The sequence below is a fragment of the Drosophila sechellia genome, chromosome 3L (genome assembly GCF_004382195.2).
Source record: "Drosophila sechellia strain sech25 chromosome 3L, ASM438219v1, whole genome shotgun sequence".
Taxonomy (NCBI): Eukaryota; Metazoa; Arthropoda; class Insecta; order Diptera; family Drosophilidae; genus Drosophila; species Drosophila sechellia.
In genome coordinates, this window is record NC_045951.1 from 15,759,338 (window position 1) to 15,775,011 (window position 15,674).

At 42.0% G+C, this 15,674-nt stretch overlaps 1 protein-coding gene across 3 annotated transcripts in view; it reads right to left on the reverse strand.

Moving 5' to 3' along the window:
• The window catches only part of LOC6605882 (protein arginine N-methyltransferase 1), a 74,142-nt gene that overhangs the window by 3,087 nt on the left and 55,381 nt on the right, over positions 1–15,674 (reverse strand). The window contains exons 2-4 of one of the 3 annotated variants that reach the window (XM_002030660.2): positions 7,058–7,611; positions 693–781; positions 19–607 (exon numbers count right to left, since the gene is read on the reverse strand). In XM_002030660.2, coding sequence (XP_002030696.2) covers positions 19–607; positions 693–781; positions 7,058–7,611 — 1,232 coding nt within the window. Of the gene's footprint in view, positions 1–18; positions 608–692; positions 782–852; positions 7,009–7,057; positions 7,612–15,674 lie in introns of those variants that run through there. The other 2 variants (XM_032720103.1, XM_032720104.1) reach the window with 2 other exon arrangements.

Below are 15,674 nucleotides of genomic sequence, written 5' to 3' on the forward strand. Positions count from 1 at the left end.
GTATTTAAGGTAACCCACCTGATAGCTGCTCCTGATCTGCAGGTGTCGATCCTGTCCGTACTCGCTGTCCGGCAGTGGTACGTGATGGGGACAGCGGGGAGTTTGCTGCTGCTGCAGCTGGTACTGGTAATGTTGGTGGTGGTCGTTGCTGTGGCTCTGCAGCGAACTGCACGAGGATCCGCTTGAGGAGTTGCCGCAGTCGCCCTTATAGCAACCACTACCGCTCCCGCTGTTCGTGTTTCCGTACTTCAGCGTGGTGGCTTCTATGCCGCCGCGCGCCACATTACTGCTAATACTATTGTTGTTGTTGCTGCTGCTGTTGTTGCCCAGCTGGTGTTGGTGATGGTGGTGTTGGTGGTCACCGCCTGCTGCTGCTCCTCCTCCTCCTCCTCCGCCGCCGCCGGAGTTGTGCGTGCTTGGAGTTGTCATACGTTGTTGCTGGTGGTGGGAATGTTGTTGCTTGTTGCTGCTACTGCTGCTGTGATGGAGATGGTGTTGCTGCTGGTGCTGATTGTTGCCGGCGCCGCGAATCACAGTCTCGCCACGTACAGCCAGAAGCTCACGTGCCTGGAGCGCATCCACGCGCATTCTACATCTAAATTGATCCCTACAATTAAAGTGAAATTAAATTAGCATTCATTTAAGATATTCTAGGTATTAGCTTTGCAATAGGGATTTCGTCCTCGACATACCTATCATCGGGTGGTGTGCTCAAAGATGTGCGGGTCGGAACGCCGAGCCGCTCCATTCCCGCGCAGCCGGCCGTCTGTACCGATAGCATCTGTAATAAAGTGAAACCACAATTAGCATAAAGTCAACTGATGGGCTTAACAATAATGTATTGTGAGAGACCTAAAGGTACAGGTCACCAGTCTCCCCCTGCTCGTCCTGACAGCTCTCCACATCGCTCAAAGTCTGAAAGCCCTCCAGCATGAGCCATCTTTTGGCCACCCGCAGTGTGCACATGACCCAATCGTCATCGTACTCGCTACCCTCGTAAAACTCAATACATATCTCCATTTCGTTGAAGTTATTCGGTTTTAGTGTCTTGAACTTCAGGTTACCCGTGTAGTGAAGTTTTTTTCGCATAACAAAGGGCTGCTCCACAAAGAGCACCGATTGCATCCAAAGCGATTTGAAGGGCGACTTTAAACAGGGATTACAGCTCAGCTTAAAGTTTAAGCTACTACTAAACTGCACTTCCAAAAAGAGAAGAAAGCACTCGAGATATCCCTCTCTACTGACACTTAGTCTAATGTTTCGGTCTATAAACAGATCCCCTCTCCTGGCTCTTTTCAAATCTAGTCTGAGAACGCAATGAGCCATCGTCAGAAGTTTTTTGCCGGTCGTTAGGGCCACACAAGGTTCAGCCAGCGCATATCGACGTATGGCATTCATATTGAATCCGTAGACATTGCGCCAATGATTGCATCTGTCGCTCTTCAGTTTGTGTTCCTCGGATGCAGCTAGATAGAGAGCACCCAGATCGGGTAGAATAAAGCCGCCTTTCTTTAGCCAGCGATCACGCGCCTCGAGCACCTCCAATATCTCCGATTCGTAGAGCAAACAGTAACCCATCCAGTTGCATATGATGCCATCCACTTTCGTCGGGAGTTTGAGATCCTTCATGCGACCGTTCATGACCGTGATCACACCTTCATAGCCATTTTGGCGCACCACCAGGGTTGCATATCCAGTCACCTTCGAGTAGTCCACGGCGTACACACGTTTTGCTCCCATTCGGGCTGCCATAAGGGCCAGTGTTCCAGTGCCACAGCAGAGGACCAGGATTGTGCGATCCTTGATAAGATGCCGTTGGTGATGGATGACGTTTTGAAAGAAGTACATGTGTTCCTGATCCTTCTGCCGGTTTCGCATCACATCCAGACGAGCGGCGGTGTCGTGCCGAAAATCCGCTGAAGTCATGCGATCCAGATCTTCCAGTTCCTTGGGCACCTTTCTTGGCGGCGTGGGAATCCGGCGAGCGGATCGAACTCGCTTTTTGCTCCGTCCTTGGGTTGCATCCTGGGGATTAGGTCTCTGCAGTAATGTTATTTTCATATCGCTGTTTTCGGGTTTTACGATTTGATTCGCACTCTTGGAATTATCCGACTTTTCTGAATGATTCTTTTGCTGTGCCAAATTTTTCACGGTACTTTGAAATACCCCTCTCGCTTTGGTAGTGGCTCCATTCTGAACTATAGCACGTTCCTCCTTTTGGGCAACTATTGAAAGCTTTTCACAACAAACGCCACGACCACGAGTTCCATTGGCTATTCCACTGCCATTCCAGAAAAAATGTTTACAGCTCTCCGCGCTCGTCTTTTCACAAGTCTTTGCAGTTTGCATTTTATCCAGCTGATTGTGAAACTCGGCCAGACTTAGTTTTACAGGTTTCTTTTGATTGAGTGCATTTTTACTCTTCATTCTAGGCATTGCAGTATATTAAGAGAGAATAAATAAGCTAATTAAGTTCCCAAGCGAAATGAAGTAACTTTCCAAGTGGGAAAGATGAAACCGATTGGGAAGGTGGCGCAGGGAAAAAGTTTGTGACGTCACTTTAAGGACGTTGATCAACAAAATAAACATCATGTCGTGATGCTACTTTTGTAGAACTGGTCAAAGAGTATCTTATAGTATTCAACAAAGATATTTTACATAACAGGGAAGAAATGTCTTATAAAAAACTATATTTTATTGTTTGCATCATTTGTAAAAGCGATATATCGAATATATTAGTGTGCCCAGCTCCATCTCATTCTAATTAGTACAAAATAGTGGCTAGTAGTGCATAACTGTTTTTGAATATCGGGTAATTTTTAAAAAGATTTGTGTTGCATATCTTTTTTGTTTGTGTACAATTAAAAAAATGAATTTTCTTAAATTTGGATGCATGTTATGTTCAGTAACAATTTGGCATATCCTATGTGCACGATTTATACACAGTATGTTTTCTGCACAGACGATTCGCATAACTCAGCATGCTCCACATTCCGTTGGCCACCTTTTTCAAACATTTTTGCATTACTTTTTATTTATTTTTTTTCGTGTGTCTTAACCCCCTAATGCCCCACCACACCACCTGGCGATTGATGTGTGCAAGCGAGCATGAAAGAAATGACAAATCTCTGCGCTGGCAACAACAAATAATAGAGCACACAATTATTTTCGGCGACGTCGGGGGGCCGCGTACTTTGTAAATTATACAAATATGCAAATGCAATTTTGTAAATTAAAAACTGGTGAAACTATGTGGTAAGAGCTCTGTGGGCAATCATGTTCCTTATAATTTGATTGTACAAGCCAAAGTATTTAACTTGAATTTATTTTCAGTTTTCACACTTTTTCTAATCGTTGCTTCTGCCTAGACACATACATATTAACATTAATTCATAGTATAATATTCAAAAGTTAATGTACAAATTTCCTTTTTTTTCGTAATGTGTACTTGCACTAAGAGTTACCACATAACTATACTAATAATGTTTTTATGCTGGCGCGAAATTTCCCAGTTTTAATAGAAACTATTTTCTCTGGGTACAAACATTATTACCATTTTAAGGCGGCCCATAAAGTTGGTACATATGAACTTTAACAGCAGTAAGTATTTTTAATGGTAGATTTTTTTAGTGCCATTTTAGGTTAATCTATAAACTTGCTGTGAATAAACTTATGGGACTAATAATCCGAATAAATGTGCACCCTTGTAATGCCCGGGATTTTTGAATAACTTTCTATAATATTCAGATACATTTACTTGTGTTTCTTCCCAATGATATTTGAACTAAAGGGTTAAATTTAGTTTTTCAGATGCACAGTTTGCATTATGGACGCCACACTGTTTCGGTGTTTTTGCAATATTTCCCTTCGTTTTGGGTAATCTGAGGCACCAGAAAATATCGCATCACATTGTCTGGGGCGTCTCCGCTCGCAAACATACATAAATACATGCATATGTGAATGTATAGCCCCCAAATCGTCCCGCTCCCGTGGCAAAAAATTAGGTTAAAATGTTTACTCGAGCATTGCAGACGGGATTGGCAATAACCTCATTTTCCGTTTGTGCCCTAGTGTGCGTGTGCCTGTCTGCATGTGAGCATGTGTGCGTGTGGGCCAGACTCTCTGACGTAAGAGAAATGTCTGCCTTTGTTTTTGTTCGTCGTTGTTTTTTTTGTTGGCCTAAGCCCAGCCATAAGTTAACATACTTTCCCCGACTGCTCTGCATCTGTCGCATGTTGTTGTTTATCTTTTTGCTGACGCTTTTTTTTATGGCCAATAATGTGACATAATATTTGGGGTAAACCCTTGTTTTTTGTTCTTGCCTCCGCTTGTTTGCCTTTGGCCTTGTTTCAATCCTTGAAAGTTTCCGACTTTCTCTGCGTTTGCTTAGCGTACCCAACGAAGTGCCCAATATATCCAATGTTTGAAATGTTCAAACTGGCGCACAGCAACAATTTTTCACCATACTGTAGTCGTATTTCAATACTACTGTGATTATAAATTGTAAAAGGACTTTAATTTTCAACCTTTATCAACACTACTGTAATTTTAAATTGTAACAGGAATGTATTCAAATGTTCCTTTAACTAAATATTTACGTTTTAATATACCATATTCTAATCAATTGGGATCTAACGGTATTTGTTTTCAAGGGGGTTTTTCCACAAGTCATTTTTTCAGGCCGCCAAAAAAATTCCAAAACAGGAACTGTCTGTGTGTGTGCGTGCCTCTCTGTCCATCTCTCCACTGTAATTGTAATTAATTTATGCACGTCTGCGTCTGGTGCGTGCGTCTGGCATAGATAACGGTTTTAATGAAAGCCCGCTCTCACACATCCACATGCACATTAACATCCACATCCTAATGCTGTTAATGTTAACGCCCACCGAAGTTCACACACTCCAACACTGGCGCACATGCGAGCGTACATTTTAATAATCAATTTGAATTATTCATTGGCTAACGGCGGCAAATAAAATTCGATTAAAACAGAACGCCGCTGCCGACGTCGCTGCTTCTGATTCTGCTAAACGCCTTGGGTTATTAGCGGCAATTGTGTTTCACATTTCCCGCCAACCATCCCGCCCGCGCACTTACATACATACGTACGTATGTCCCCACCGTTTCTATATCAACATCCACATCTATATATACCACACCATAAACGTAACCGTTTCCACATTGCCATCCGCATCTTGGGCTCCAAATGGGTTTTTGCCCACGTTTTGGAGGGGCATGTTGAGAAGCATTCATTTATTATGTTCTCACTACAGTGAAAACACACATCGCTTTCTATTCGAATCTTTGTTGTCCAAGAATGCAGATAAAACCTTAATCTATGTATGATCTCATTATATATTTCGATTTTTAATCACTATAACCCATGGCTTTGAATGTCCAGTAATCGTAAAATAACCTAATCCAAAAACATGTACAGCATATAAATTTAGATATAATAATAAAATGCCTATTAGTTTACCCCGAACCTTGCCCATTTATTGAGTGCCCACCGTATCCGATGTGTTTCATTCATAATGCTGAATTTTGCGTGGGCAAATTAAGCAGGGGAAAAAAATATGAAACAAGATTCTCGATGTGAAGAATGAAAATGAAACAAATGAGCAAATGCGCACTGGAAGATGTCAGCAAAGCGAGTAACAATTTGTCAAAGTTGCCGACTTTAATCTCTTGTAATGGGCGGCACTCCCCTACACCCCTAATTCCCCACGATAACCATTAATGGGAAATCTTAAAGCCACAATCTGAAAAGCCGCATTAACAACTTTTGGCCCACGAGACGAGAATCCACCCGTGTGTGGGCGTCTAATTCGTTGGGAAGAAGATTGTCGCCTTCCGTCGCTGGAGTTAATCGCTTGGCCTCAAGGTTAATGCCGGTGTCTAGTGCAAATTCAATAAGCAAATGCGCAGATGAATAAAATATATAGACAAATGGCAGGCATTTAAAGTCGGGCAAATGGACAAAATAAAGCGGCGATGGAGAAATTGAATTTGTCTTGTCCATTAAAATAAAGACGCGCACAAGTGCCAGACACAAAATGGAGATTCCATGCCACCATTCACTTCAAAAAAAAAAAAGAAACACAACAAATAGAAGAAGAAGAAGAAAGAGAAGGACGTGCTGTGCATTCCACAAACGTTGCATAACACTCGGAATACACACGAAATAATTGGACTGGGCAATTGTGGAGTATGTATAAATCGGTGTAGGCGCAGTTACATAAGAACTTTTGCGTTGGCGCCGACGAGAGCAATTTAGGCCTGTCTGCCACCCACTTTCCCCGCCCAGCAAACAGCCCCTTTTCAAGGACTTTTACTGCAGTGACAGAGAGCCGAGTCTCTCTCGCTGTTTCCCACCATTTTCCCCGTCTGCTGCTGTCGCTCTGTTTCGCCCCAAAAGGGAATGATGCATAGGATATGGGCAAGAGCGAAGCAAAAAGGCAAAAGGGAGTGCAGAAATAATGAAAAAGGAAACTTGCGACACGTGTCTCCTTGTTTTTACGGCTGTACTGAGAGAAAAGTGTGCACACATTTAAATTGGGTCAAAAAGGTAATTGGTAATAATGAACGGCGCCAGCACGTAAAGCCAATGAAAATATTTTCGTCTTAAATAGCTCGCTTTTTGTAATCTTTGTCAACCGTATTTCAAGTCAATTTAAATGTTGAAAGGTAAGCAGAATACATATAAAAATAGCAACAAATAATTGCTTTATATTTATGAAGAACTTTTTGTTAAGAAGATGACGCATTCTCAAAAAACAAAAATATGTAATAACTCAATGACGCCAAGTGACCTAAAAGTATGCAAGAAAATTTGTAATGTATTTTGTCCCACGGTAAGCTTTTTCAAACTTAAGAACTTCCTCTGCTATTTTGCCCAGTGCAGTTTTGAGACAGACATGACCACCCACTTTCCCGCCCATCGGCTGTTGCAAAACTTTTTCTTTTCCTTTCCTTGCCTTTCCTTTCCCACCCGCATTTTCTGGCTTTTCTTTTCTTCTCTTTTCACGTTTTTTTTTAGCGTAGGGTAAGTACTTACGGGTACAGAATGTTCCGGCTCGGTTGGCAAAAGTGTTGTTGTAACTGTTGCTGCGGCTGTCGATGCTGTTGCGGCTGCTGCTGCTGCTGTTGTTGTTGTCGCTGCTGCTGCTGCTGCGGCTTCTGCTGCAGCGGAGGCGGCGTTGGCGGTGGCGGCGGCTATAGCTGTCTGATCCGCTGCTGTGGAGCCCGATGTTGGTGGTGCGGTTGCCAGTGGCAGGGCCAGAGCCGAGTTGGTTTCCAGTCCAGGCCCGATCCCGATCCCGATGCCGCTCCCGATCCCAGATGACAGCACCGCGTTGTTGTTGGTGCTGCGCCGTCGCTGCGACGAGCGACGCTTGTGCCGTATCCTGCGCGTTGTTGCCGCTTCTAATGTTGCTGCGGATGTTGCTCCTGCTCCAGTTGATGCTGATGTCGCTGCTGCTGCTGCTGCCGCTAGTGTTGCTGCTAATGCTGCTGTTGCGTTGGCCGAGCGGCGCAGGGCAATCGCGGCCACCAACACACTGCCACAGGCCAGGCACACGGATAAACTAATGGCGATTAGCAACAAGCGACCTAAAACGATTGCCAAGCGGAAAATAAATATTAGTTGGGCGCCGCCATTCATGTGCATTTATCGGCTGTACGCATACATATGCATACATAAGTAAGTAGTAATCTCATTTTCTTTCTCTAAGACTGCCATTTACTCTCTCTAAAAATAAGTTATAAACTAATAAGTAATATTTAAATTCTCTTCTTATGTTTTATTGTCTATCATTTTATGTTCAATTTGTAATGTACTTCATAAACATATTCTTCAGTCGCATATTTTTGCAGACATTCAAAAATTTCTTTATATTTCTGCAAGGTGAAAATGCCATTGCATTTCCTTCAACTTTTTCCGCAACACTCGATCGCCCATTCACTCACTTGTAACTACACAATTTGTTTTTAATTTTCGGCTTGTTTGTTGTACAATTTAAATAACTTATTCCCACTCACGAACGCCTTTAATTACTATAAATAAACGCAAAACAAAACGAATGCGGCCCACAGCACCGACCAAATAACAATGAAAATAAAAGAACAAACGACGTTCAACTGTCGTATTTTGTATTCCGTAGATACCGATACCACCGACCCGCACGTATTTCAATCCGTATCTACAAGGTGCGCACCGTTCTCGGCTCTCTCTCGCGATGATTTCGCCCTGTAGAAAGACCCCGTGCAATGTCTACGTCTACGGACGGATGGCCGGCGGACACGCCGTACGTCGTACGGCTACGGCTACGGCTACGGCTACGGCTACGGCTATATGTGTGTACATATGCGTCTAGACTAGATAGCAGACGACTTAAGTGATACAAGCACACATGCGCAATCGGGGCGCAGCGGGTGCGAGCGAGCCGGCAAATGTAGGCGGACAGCAGTTCGATAAAAAAAAAAAGAAAAAACCCATCGAAGGGATTGATTGACACGTTAGGTACCCTGTAAGTGGGGAAGTGGGTTCATGGTACACCATTGAACGTTTGATTTCAAGTAATCGAACTGCATAATGTGAATTCCCCCTGCAAGAAATCCGCAGACCGTAAAGAATAATCCAATTTGCGATCCTTTGTGCCGATAGTGGCAATCACAATTACAACCATTGTAATACGAATTCTATTTTGGTAAACGTACAGGCTTTCACCGCCAAAGCTGCTCAGCATTTAGGGCTATTTTTAAATCCGAAACGCTTCAATTAGTAATGAGTATTATTAAGACGTATATCGTACGGCCAGACATTACTACTGATAGAATGCCAGACAGACGGAGGCCACCCGTCGCGGTCGCAGACCCTGTAACAGAGCAAACTCACGGATACAGATACCGAGCCTCAGATACAAGCACAGTTACAGCTACAGATACTCGCCGCGACTGAGATACAGATACATTTACATGCGAAAAGCTTGCGCAACAAGATTTTACAACAACATATAGTGGAATATATCATGACGGTCCGTCGTCTGATATACATACGTTTACAAAATTCAACAGCGATCCGCAGCGCAATTTCATCAAGGCGAAAATGACGCAGCTATCTCTGTCGCTCGCTAATCAACGATCGGTGGCGGGTGAATGAAAACATAAATGCTTGGATTTTCATTAATTTATGTTTTGTGCACGGGATGGGTGGCAAAGAGAAAATGTACACATACTCTGAATGCGAGCAGACATGAACGAATTATTTACAAAATTCCAGACTGGAGTTAATCAAGTGAAATTAAAATGTAGCTACTGCGAACTACTACGTAGTGGAAAGGCACAAAACAACGCAGCCAATTAAACTATGTCAACAATTTCTATGACTCTTTCTCCGTCCGTCTGGCTGTCTGACTTCAACCCAAGCGAGACAGACAACAACGAGCAATCAAAAAAAAAAAAGAAAAAACCTAATATTAACAGGTAGGTACAACAACAAGCGGCACTTTAGACTTTTGCGCATTCCCAGCCGCTGTCACTCGGATTCAACCGTCTAAGGTGACTCAACCTGGCTGCCAGTCATTTGCTTTCGTTCGTTCGGTCTGCCTTTTATGGCCTTTGTTTTCAGATAATTATTTTTTTTTTTGCCAACTCAGCTACCCTGTACCGCGAACCGTAGAGCGTGACAAAAGCTGATATGTACGATTACTTAAATCTGAATAATTTCACCACCTTAAAATATTGTTTTAGTTGGTATTTGGCTGGCAAATGAAAAGGTTTACTATTTGAAACAATAACCACATTTATGTATTACGAGCCATATCAGTTTAAGCACAATATGATAATCTCATAAGGTTTGACTACCAAGTACCCTGCTTAATTACATTTACATGTTTTGAGCATTTCTGGTAAGTTTCCGTTTATAGTTCCATTTTACTAACCATTCCCCGATCGTAAAAGTTTATCGATTTTAGCACTAGTCAGTCGGGTGGATTTAAGGCCGGTTTCATTAGACCAAAGGGTACTAGCTCGTTTGATCACTCCCCAATTTGATCGTTATTTTGTTGTTTTTTTTTTTAATTGTGCCGCTCGTTTCAGCTTGTTGCAATTATTTTTATCGCAGGTGAAATGATTGAGCACGTCTGGGGACTTCGTTTACGTCTGGAGTCGCCGCACAAACATGAACATGGATTTAGATACTATATATATATATATATATTCGTACATGTGCAGCTAGACAAAGCACCTGATACCCTAGAAAAGCCGGACCGGCGAAAGAGAAAGGAATACCTGGCAACAGTTCAACTGCCCGCCCGGTTTCTATGCGATTGAACCTCTGACGCACGTGTGGTCGCCAACTATTGAAAAAGTGCTAAAATAATTGAGCGAATATACAGATTCAATATTTGAATTGATCACACCAGACGCAAATCGGCGAATGCCAGACCTCAGACCTCAGACCTCAGATCACATACTATATGTACATCCCATGCAAATAGACCAAATAGACCTCGCACCCGGCCAAACCACATCGAATCGGACCAGCCCGACCCACCGGACCAGACCAGATCAGACAGACCAGACAGACAGACAGACAGACAGACAGACAGACAGACAGATCAGACAGTTGGCTAACACTTTCAGCGGTGCAAACGGCTTTCGTGGCTATTTTTATGGTGGAACGGACATTGAACGGACACAGTAAGCTTACAAATCGTGGGGGAACTTGTTTCGATCTCGCTCTCTCTAAATTCGTTTGACTAGTTAGTTAGTTAGGGGTTCCTTGACCGCCGCCCATATCAAATCAAATGCCAGTCCTTTTCCTTTTTGTTGCGCCAGTACGGTGACAATTGCACTTGATTAAGTGCGCGATTTGAGGACGCGAACGAAGCTCACATTCGATCAACTTTCCTTCTTACGCTGGCACACAACAAAAGTTATTAATTCAATGATTATGATCAACGCGCTAATGACAGTCAAGTGCAGCACTTGATCCCACCCACCTACTCGCATAGAGAAAAGTGCCGAAAAAAAACATTCGGAGGCAATGCCATTGACACCTTGATTGGATGTCAAGGTTGTGCGCGAGGATCATCGCATTCTCGCCGGGTGCTTAAACTAACTAAGGCCATTATCATAAGCTCCCAGCAATCATAATACATTGAGGTGACATTGAACTTGAAAAATCCAGCTGAATTGTGTGCCTTTGTTGTTTGACGATCAGTTTAGATTTTCGCGGTATCGCGTGTGATATTTTTATGCAATTTAAGTGCGATTTATAGCATTGGATTAAAAGGGATTGCTACAACCTTGTTTTCAGGTTTTTTTTTTAGAATTAAGCATTAACAAACCATTTTTTTTAGTTATCTATAAACTTTTTTATATAGTTGCCAAATCCAGCTACTAATTTCATTTGGTCAATTTATGATCCAGTGGAAAAATTCATATTTTTTTTTTGAGAATGAACTCGTAAAAGTAGAACTAATCGGTGAAATCAAAACAGGTTTCAAATCTTAAACTTTTGGCCTGACTTTGAACCAAATTCTATTGCAATTTTAGATTTCGACGTCTTGTTTACTATAAAGTTTAGCCTTGGTGCAAAAGGGATTTACACTCTATATAGGAAGTGGAATCAGCAGCAGCAGCAGCAGCATCATCAGCTGACGTCAGCTTCGTCTGCAATTGGATTTCTATTTATTTTTATTCTGCTGACTTGTTTTTTTTTTTTCTTGGCAACAATTTTTGTCTAGTTTGTGTAAAATATTACAATGTTGTCTGGCGCAGAAGATGAAAAGTCGGAATGCCTGCTCCCGTCAGCGTTTTACCCCCTTCTTTTTTTTGTTTTAATTCCTCTGTGAGAGGCCAACCCTTTTTCTGTGATTCTGATTTCGTTTTTTTTGTATTTTATTTTTTTTTTGCTTGCAGCTAGACTGCGCACGGCAACAGACGAAGAAAAAAAAGCTGGGAAAAATGAGAGGCAGTGGCAGGGAATGCAAATGAATGAGCTAAATGCAAAGAAGCAAGCGCAGAGGGAAAAATGAAAATAAAAACTGAAATAAACCGCAGACAGAGAGAACGGCGACGTCGACCTCGCCCAGCCAGCAGTGCTTTTCCCATCATCATCATCATGATGAAAATGGTAATGATGATGAGGATGACGTCTGACCTTTAAGCGAAGCGAGTGCATTCTATCAACAACAACCTGGCGCAGAGAATCCCATTTTGATTTTTTTTTTTTTTTTGCCTTTTCCAACACTTAACCAAGCGCTTTCCTTTGCTTCTGGCTGTATTTTTTTTCTTTAGATTTGTTCATCATAATTCGCAAACGCATTTAATTAATGGGAAATCACGTGGTGAACATTGTGCAAACACCTCGTATGCGCAATAATTCAGCTGCGTTACGTATACGCAGCGTATCGCATTTGGTGTGTTTGCTATTTCATCATCTTTCTCGTAGCGACGACTTGATAATAGAGCAGGCAAATTCTAGATGCATTAGGAGGGTGTGCGCCTTAAAGGAATTCAAATCCCTGGAAACAAGCATTTTTTGCAACTCTTTTGATCCTACTTAGAAAATTTACGCATTATTCCGTGTTTTTCTATACTTTGCCTAAGTATCCAACCGAGCTCAAACACCCGCACCTTGCGGCTCCTTTATGCTGGTTTCCCCCCTGTGTGTCTTAGTGCAACATTGTGTCATACTTTCTGTTGATTTTGTCTCTCTGTTTATTTGCCGATTGGTTTTTTCCCCCATTTGGACTTGACGTTGGCTTCGGTTCGGCTCCACTTGCCCCGCTACCCCATCCTCCACATCGATAGCCCAGAAATTGATGTTGATGTCGACTTTTGTTCTGTTTGCCTGCGCCACTGCAGATGACGATGGTCACCACAACGCTGATGATGATGATGATGACGGTGGCTCCCTGGCTGGCAAATATTGACAGAGGCTTCGAAATATTACGCAGAAAAAAGGGAAGTGAGATTCACATGTTTAAATGGCCACGCTCTTGTGCATTCTATATTCTAGTTCTTTTTTGTCTTATGCACCATAGACGCCTCTATTTTTTACCCCCAGTTTGCTTGCGGCCAATGACTCATTGACCTGGTTTAGGTTCCCTATGTCTAGGATTTGCAGTTCTCCAGCGCTGCTTACCCCATATAACTGGGTCAGTGGGCGTGTCGAAAGGGGGGGCGTTGGATGGCACTCAGACCGAAAAATCTAGTTCATGTTTGCCATTTTTTTCTCACTGCATTTTCGTGGACCCTTTTTTTTTTTGCGAACAATAGAAAATGTATCCTCAAGTAGCCAATTTTCCACCAGCCCCCGGATAAAGTGTGTCAACCGCTGGTGGTGTACAGCACTGTCTGCGCTCCAGTTTCTTCGGCTCGGATGATTTTCCAGCTCGGAATGATATATGACAGTTAGCTGGGCGTATACGTAATCCCATCGATTACTCATACGCCACGGGTCACAGCGCCGGCGAATTGCGTTGTTGGCGTTACAGCAATTGTCTGCAGATAAGCAAAGCCATTTCAATTAATTTCTTCTTCATATTTATAGAGCTATTATCGCAAGTTTAAAACTCTTTCTCTCTCTCGGTCTGTTTTTAGTATAGCAATCAATCAATCAGTCGACCGTCATCATTCTGTCATTGTGATGGTCACTGCTATTTATTAGCCACTTTTATTTATGATACCCCCTTTTTTTTTTTTTGCGATTTTAACCATATTTAGCTTTTATCTATCGCCTATCACAGAGTTGAGGCGTGCAAATTGATATCAGCGTGTGTGGCTTATTTACAATTTTCAACCGTCCTACGTTTTATATAAAAGTGTTGGCTTAGTTTCCGATTCTGGCCAAACAAAATGATTAGTGAAAGCCTATTAATGGTTTTTAAATAATATTAATTGATTGATTAGTCGCCATTTTGTGTATACGACGAATGCCAGGCATCATCAATGGGTGCATTTGTATGCGAGATCAGTTGACCACGAAACAATAAAAAATATAGCTTATTAATCGCTGTTAGTAATCACCAGTTCTCATCTGGAATGCTTTTAATGTTTAGTTTGGCTTGCCATGAATGGGTGTACCATTAATTATACGTTTGCCCAAAAATTACGCACAATTACGTAGTCTGGCTACTGTATTAGCAAATGTTTTTCGTTCTAGAAAATATGTACCCAAAAATAAATAAACAAAAAAATAAATTGTATCAAGACAAGAGTGCATTAACAATTTATCCATTGAATTAGCTAACTTTTACAACTGCGTTTGTAAATATGCCCGTGGCAATCGATTTTTCTTACAAGTAAATAAACAACTGAGACAGCAATAGTCTGAGTAGACAGGGATGGGTCGAGGTGAAGAGAAAGAGACAGGACGCTCGGCGCGACAAGCGTCGGCGCTTCCGCTTTGAAGTCACTCTCTCGCCATTGTAATCCAAGTCGTTTTGCCCAAACTCGGCAGCACTTGAAAGATGGAAGCCGAGAATGTTGTTTGCCACACAGCTAGAAAAATAATCCACTCTAAATACCAGTTAGGAGTATTCCTTGCATTAAAATGAGTTATTTTAAGCAAGGTATTATTTGGTGTTAATATTCTAAGATGAATCAACTAAACACCATATTGTTTCAAATGATTTTCCATCTATTTGTGTTCTAATACTTTTTTCACTGTATCTTTGAGATGTTTTTTTTGCAAAAAAGTCGTTCAAAGATCGCAGCAATCAAGCCGGCGTCTTGGAATTTCGATCTATCTATGCTAATTGCATTTCATTGAAATTAATGTTGCCGCGTGCAACTTCGAGCAGGGTCAACTCATTAATAAGCGAAGAAGGGGAAGGAGAGTGCTGCATAGTTAATCTGTCCAAATGTTGCAAGACCATAAATTGCTCGGTAAGCCAAAAAGGCAAAAACAAACGGACAGCAACAAAAGTTAAAATGCCAGACAAACAACAATTTGTATATGTATGCAATGTATTTTGTTGGTCTTGCTTTAATTGTATTTCCCTTAGTCTCATTGCACAGTCGAAAGGAACAAACAACAAAGGCATTTGACAATGTTTTCAAATTTATTTTTAAATGAATTTTTAGCAACGCTTTTGTTTTATTTGTTGTTCCTAGCATGACGCGACAATTTGTCTGTCTATTTTTAACAATATCACCGCCGTCTGTCTATCTGGCCGCCTTACTCTTTGGCGCGGTCGGAAAATTGTGTCCGACATTTCGGTTGAACAAAATAACATTTTTTTTTTGCTATATACATACACATATATATATATATTATAGTATATATGTATGCAGTGCACATACTCCTCCCCCCTTTCAGCCACCTCAGAGATCATTCATCTGCACGAAAGCGCACAAACAAAAAGGAGAAATGTTTTTCGAAGCCTACATGAGACAGCCAGACATAAAAATACATTTTTGCGGAATTTTATTTTGATTTTTTATGAGCAGGAAAAACAAAAAAAAGAAACAAAAACAAAAAACACCGGGGAAAGAGTGAATAGAAAGAGAGACCTCCGCCGCTTTTTGTTGTCAAAATTTGAATTTCAAATTTCCACATTTCGACTGTTAGTTTCGCACGTGGAATTGTTTGGTGTGGCAGGGGCCTCAATCCCCCCGATTTCCACCTCCACCCTCACCTCCCCCTGCCGCCTGTCTACGGG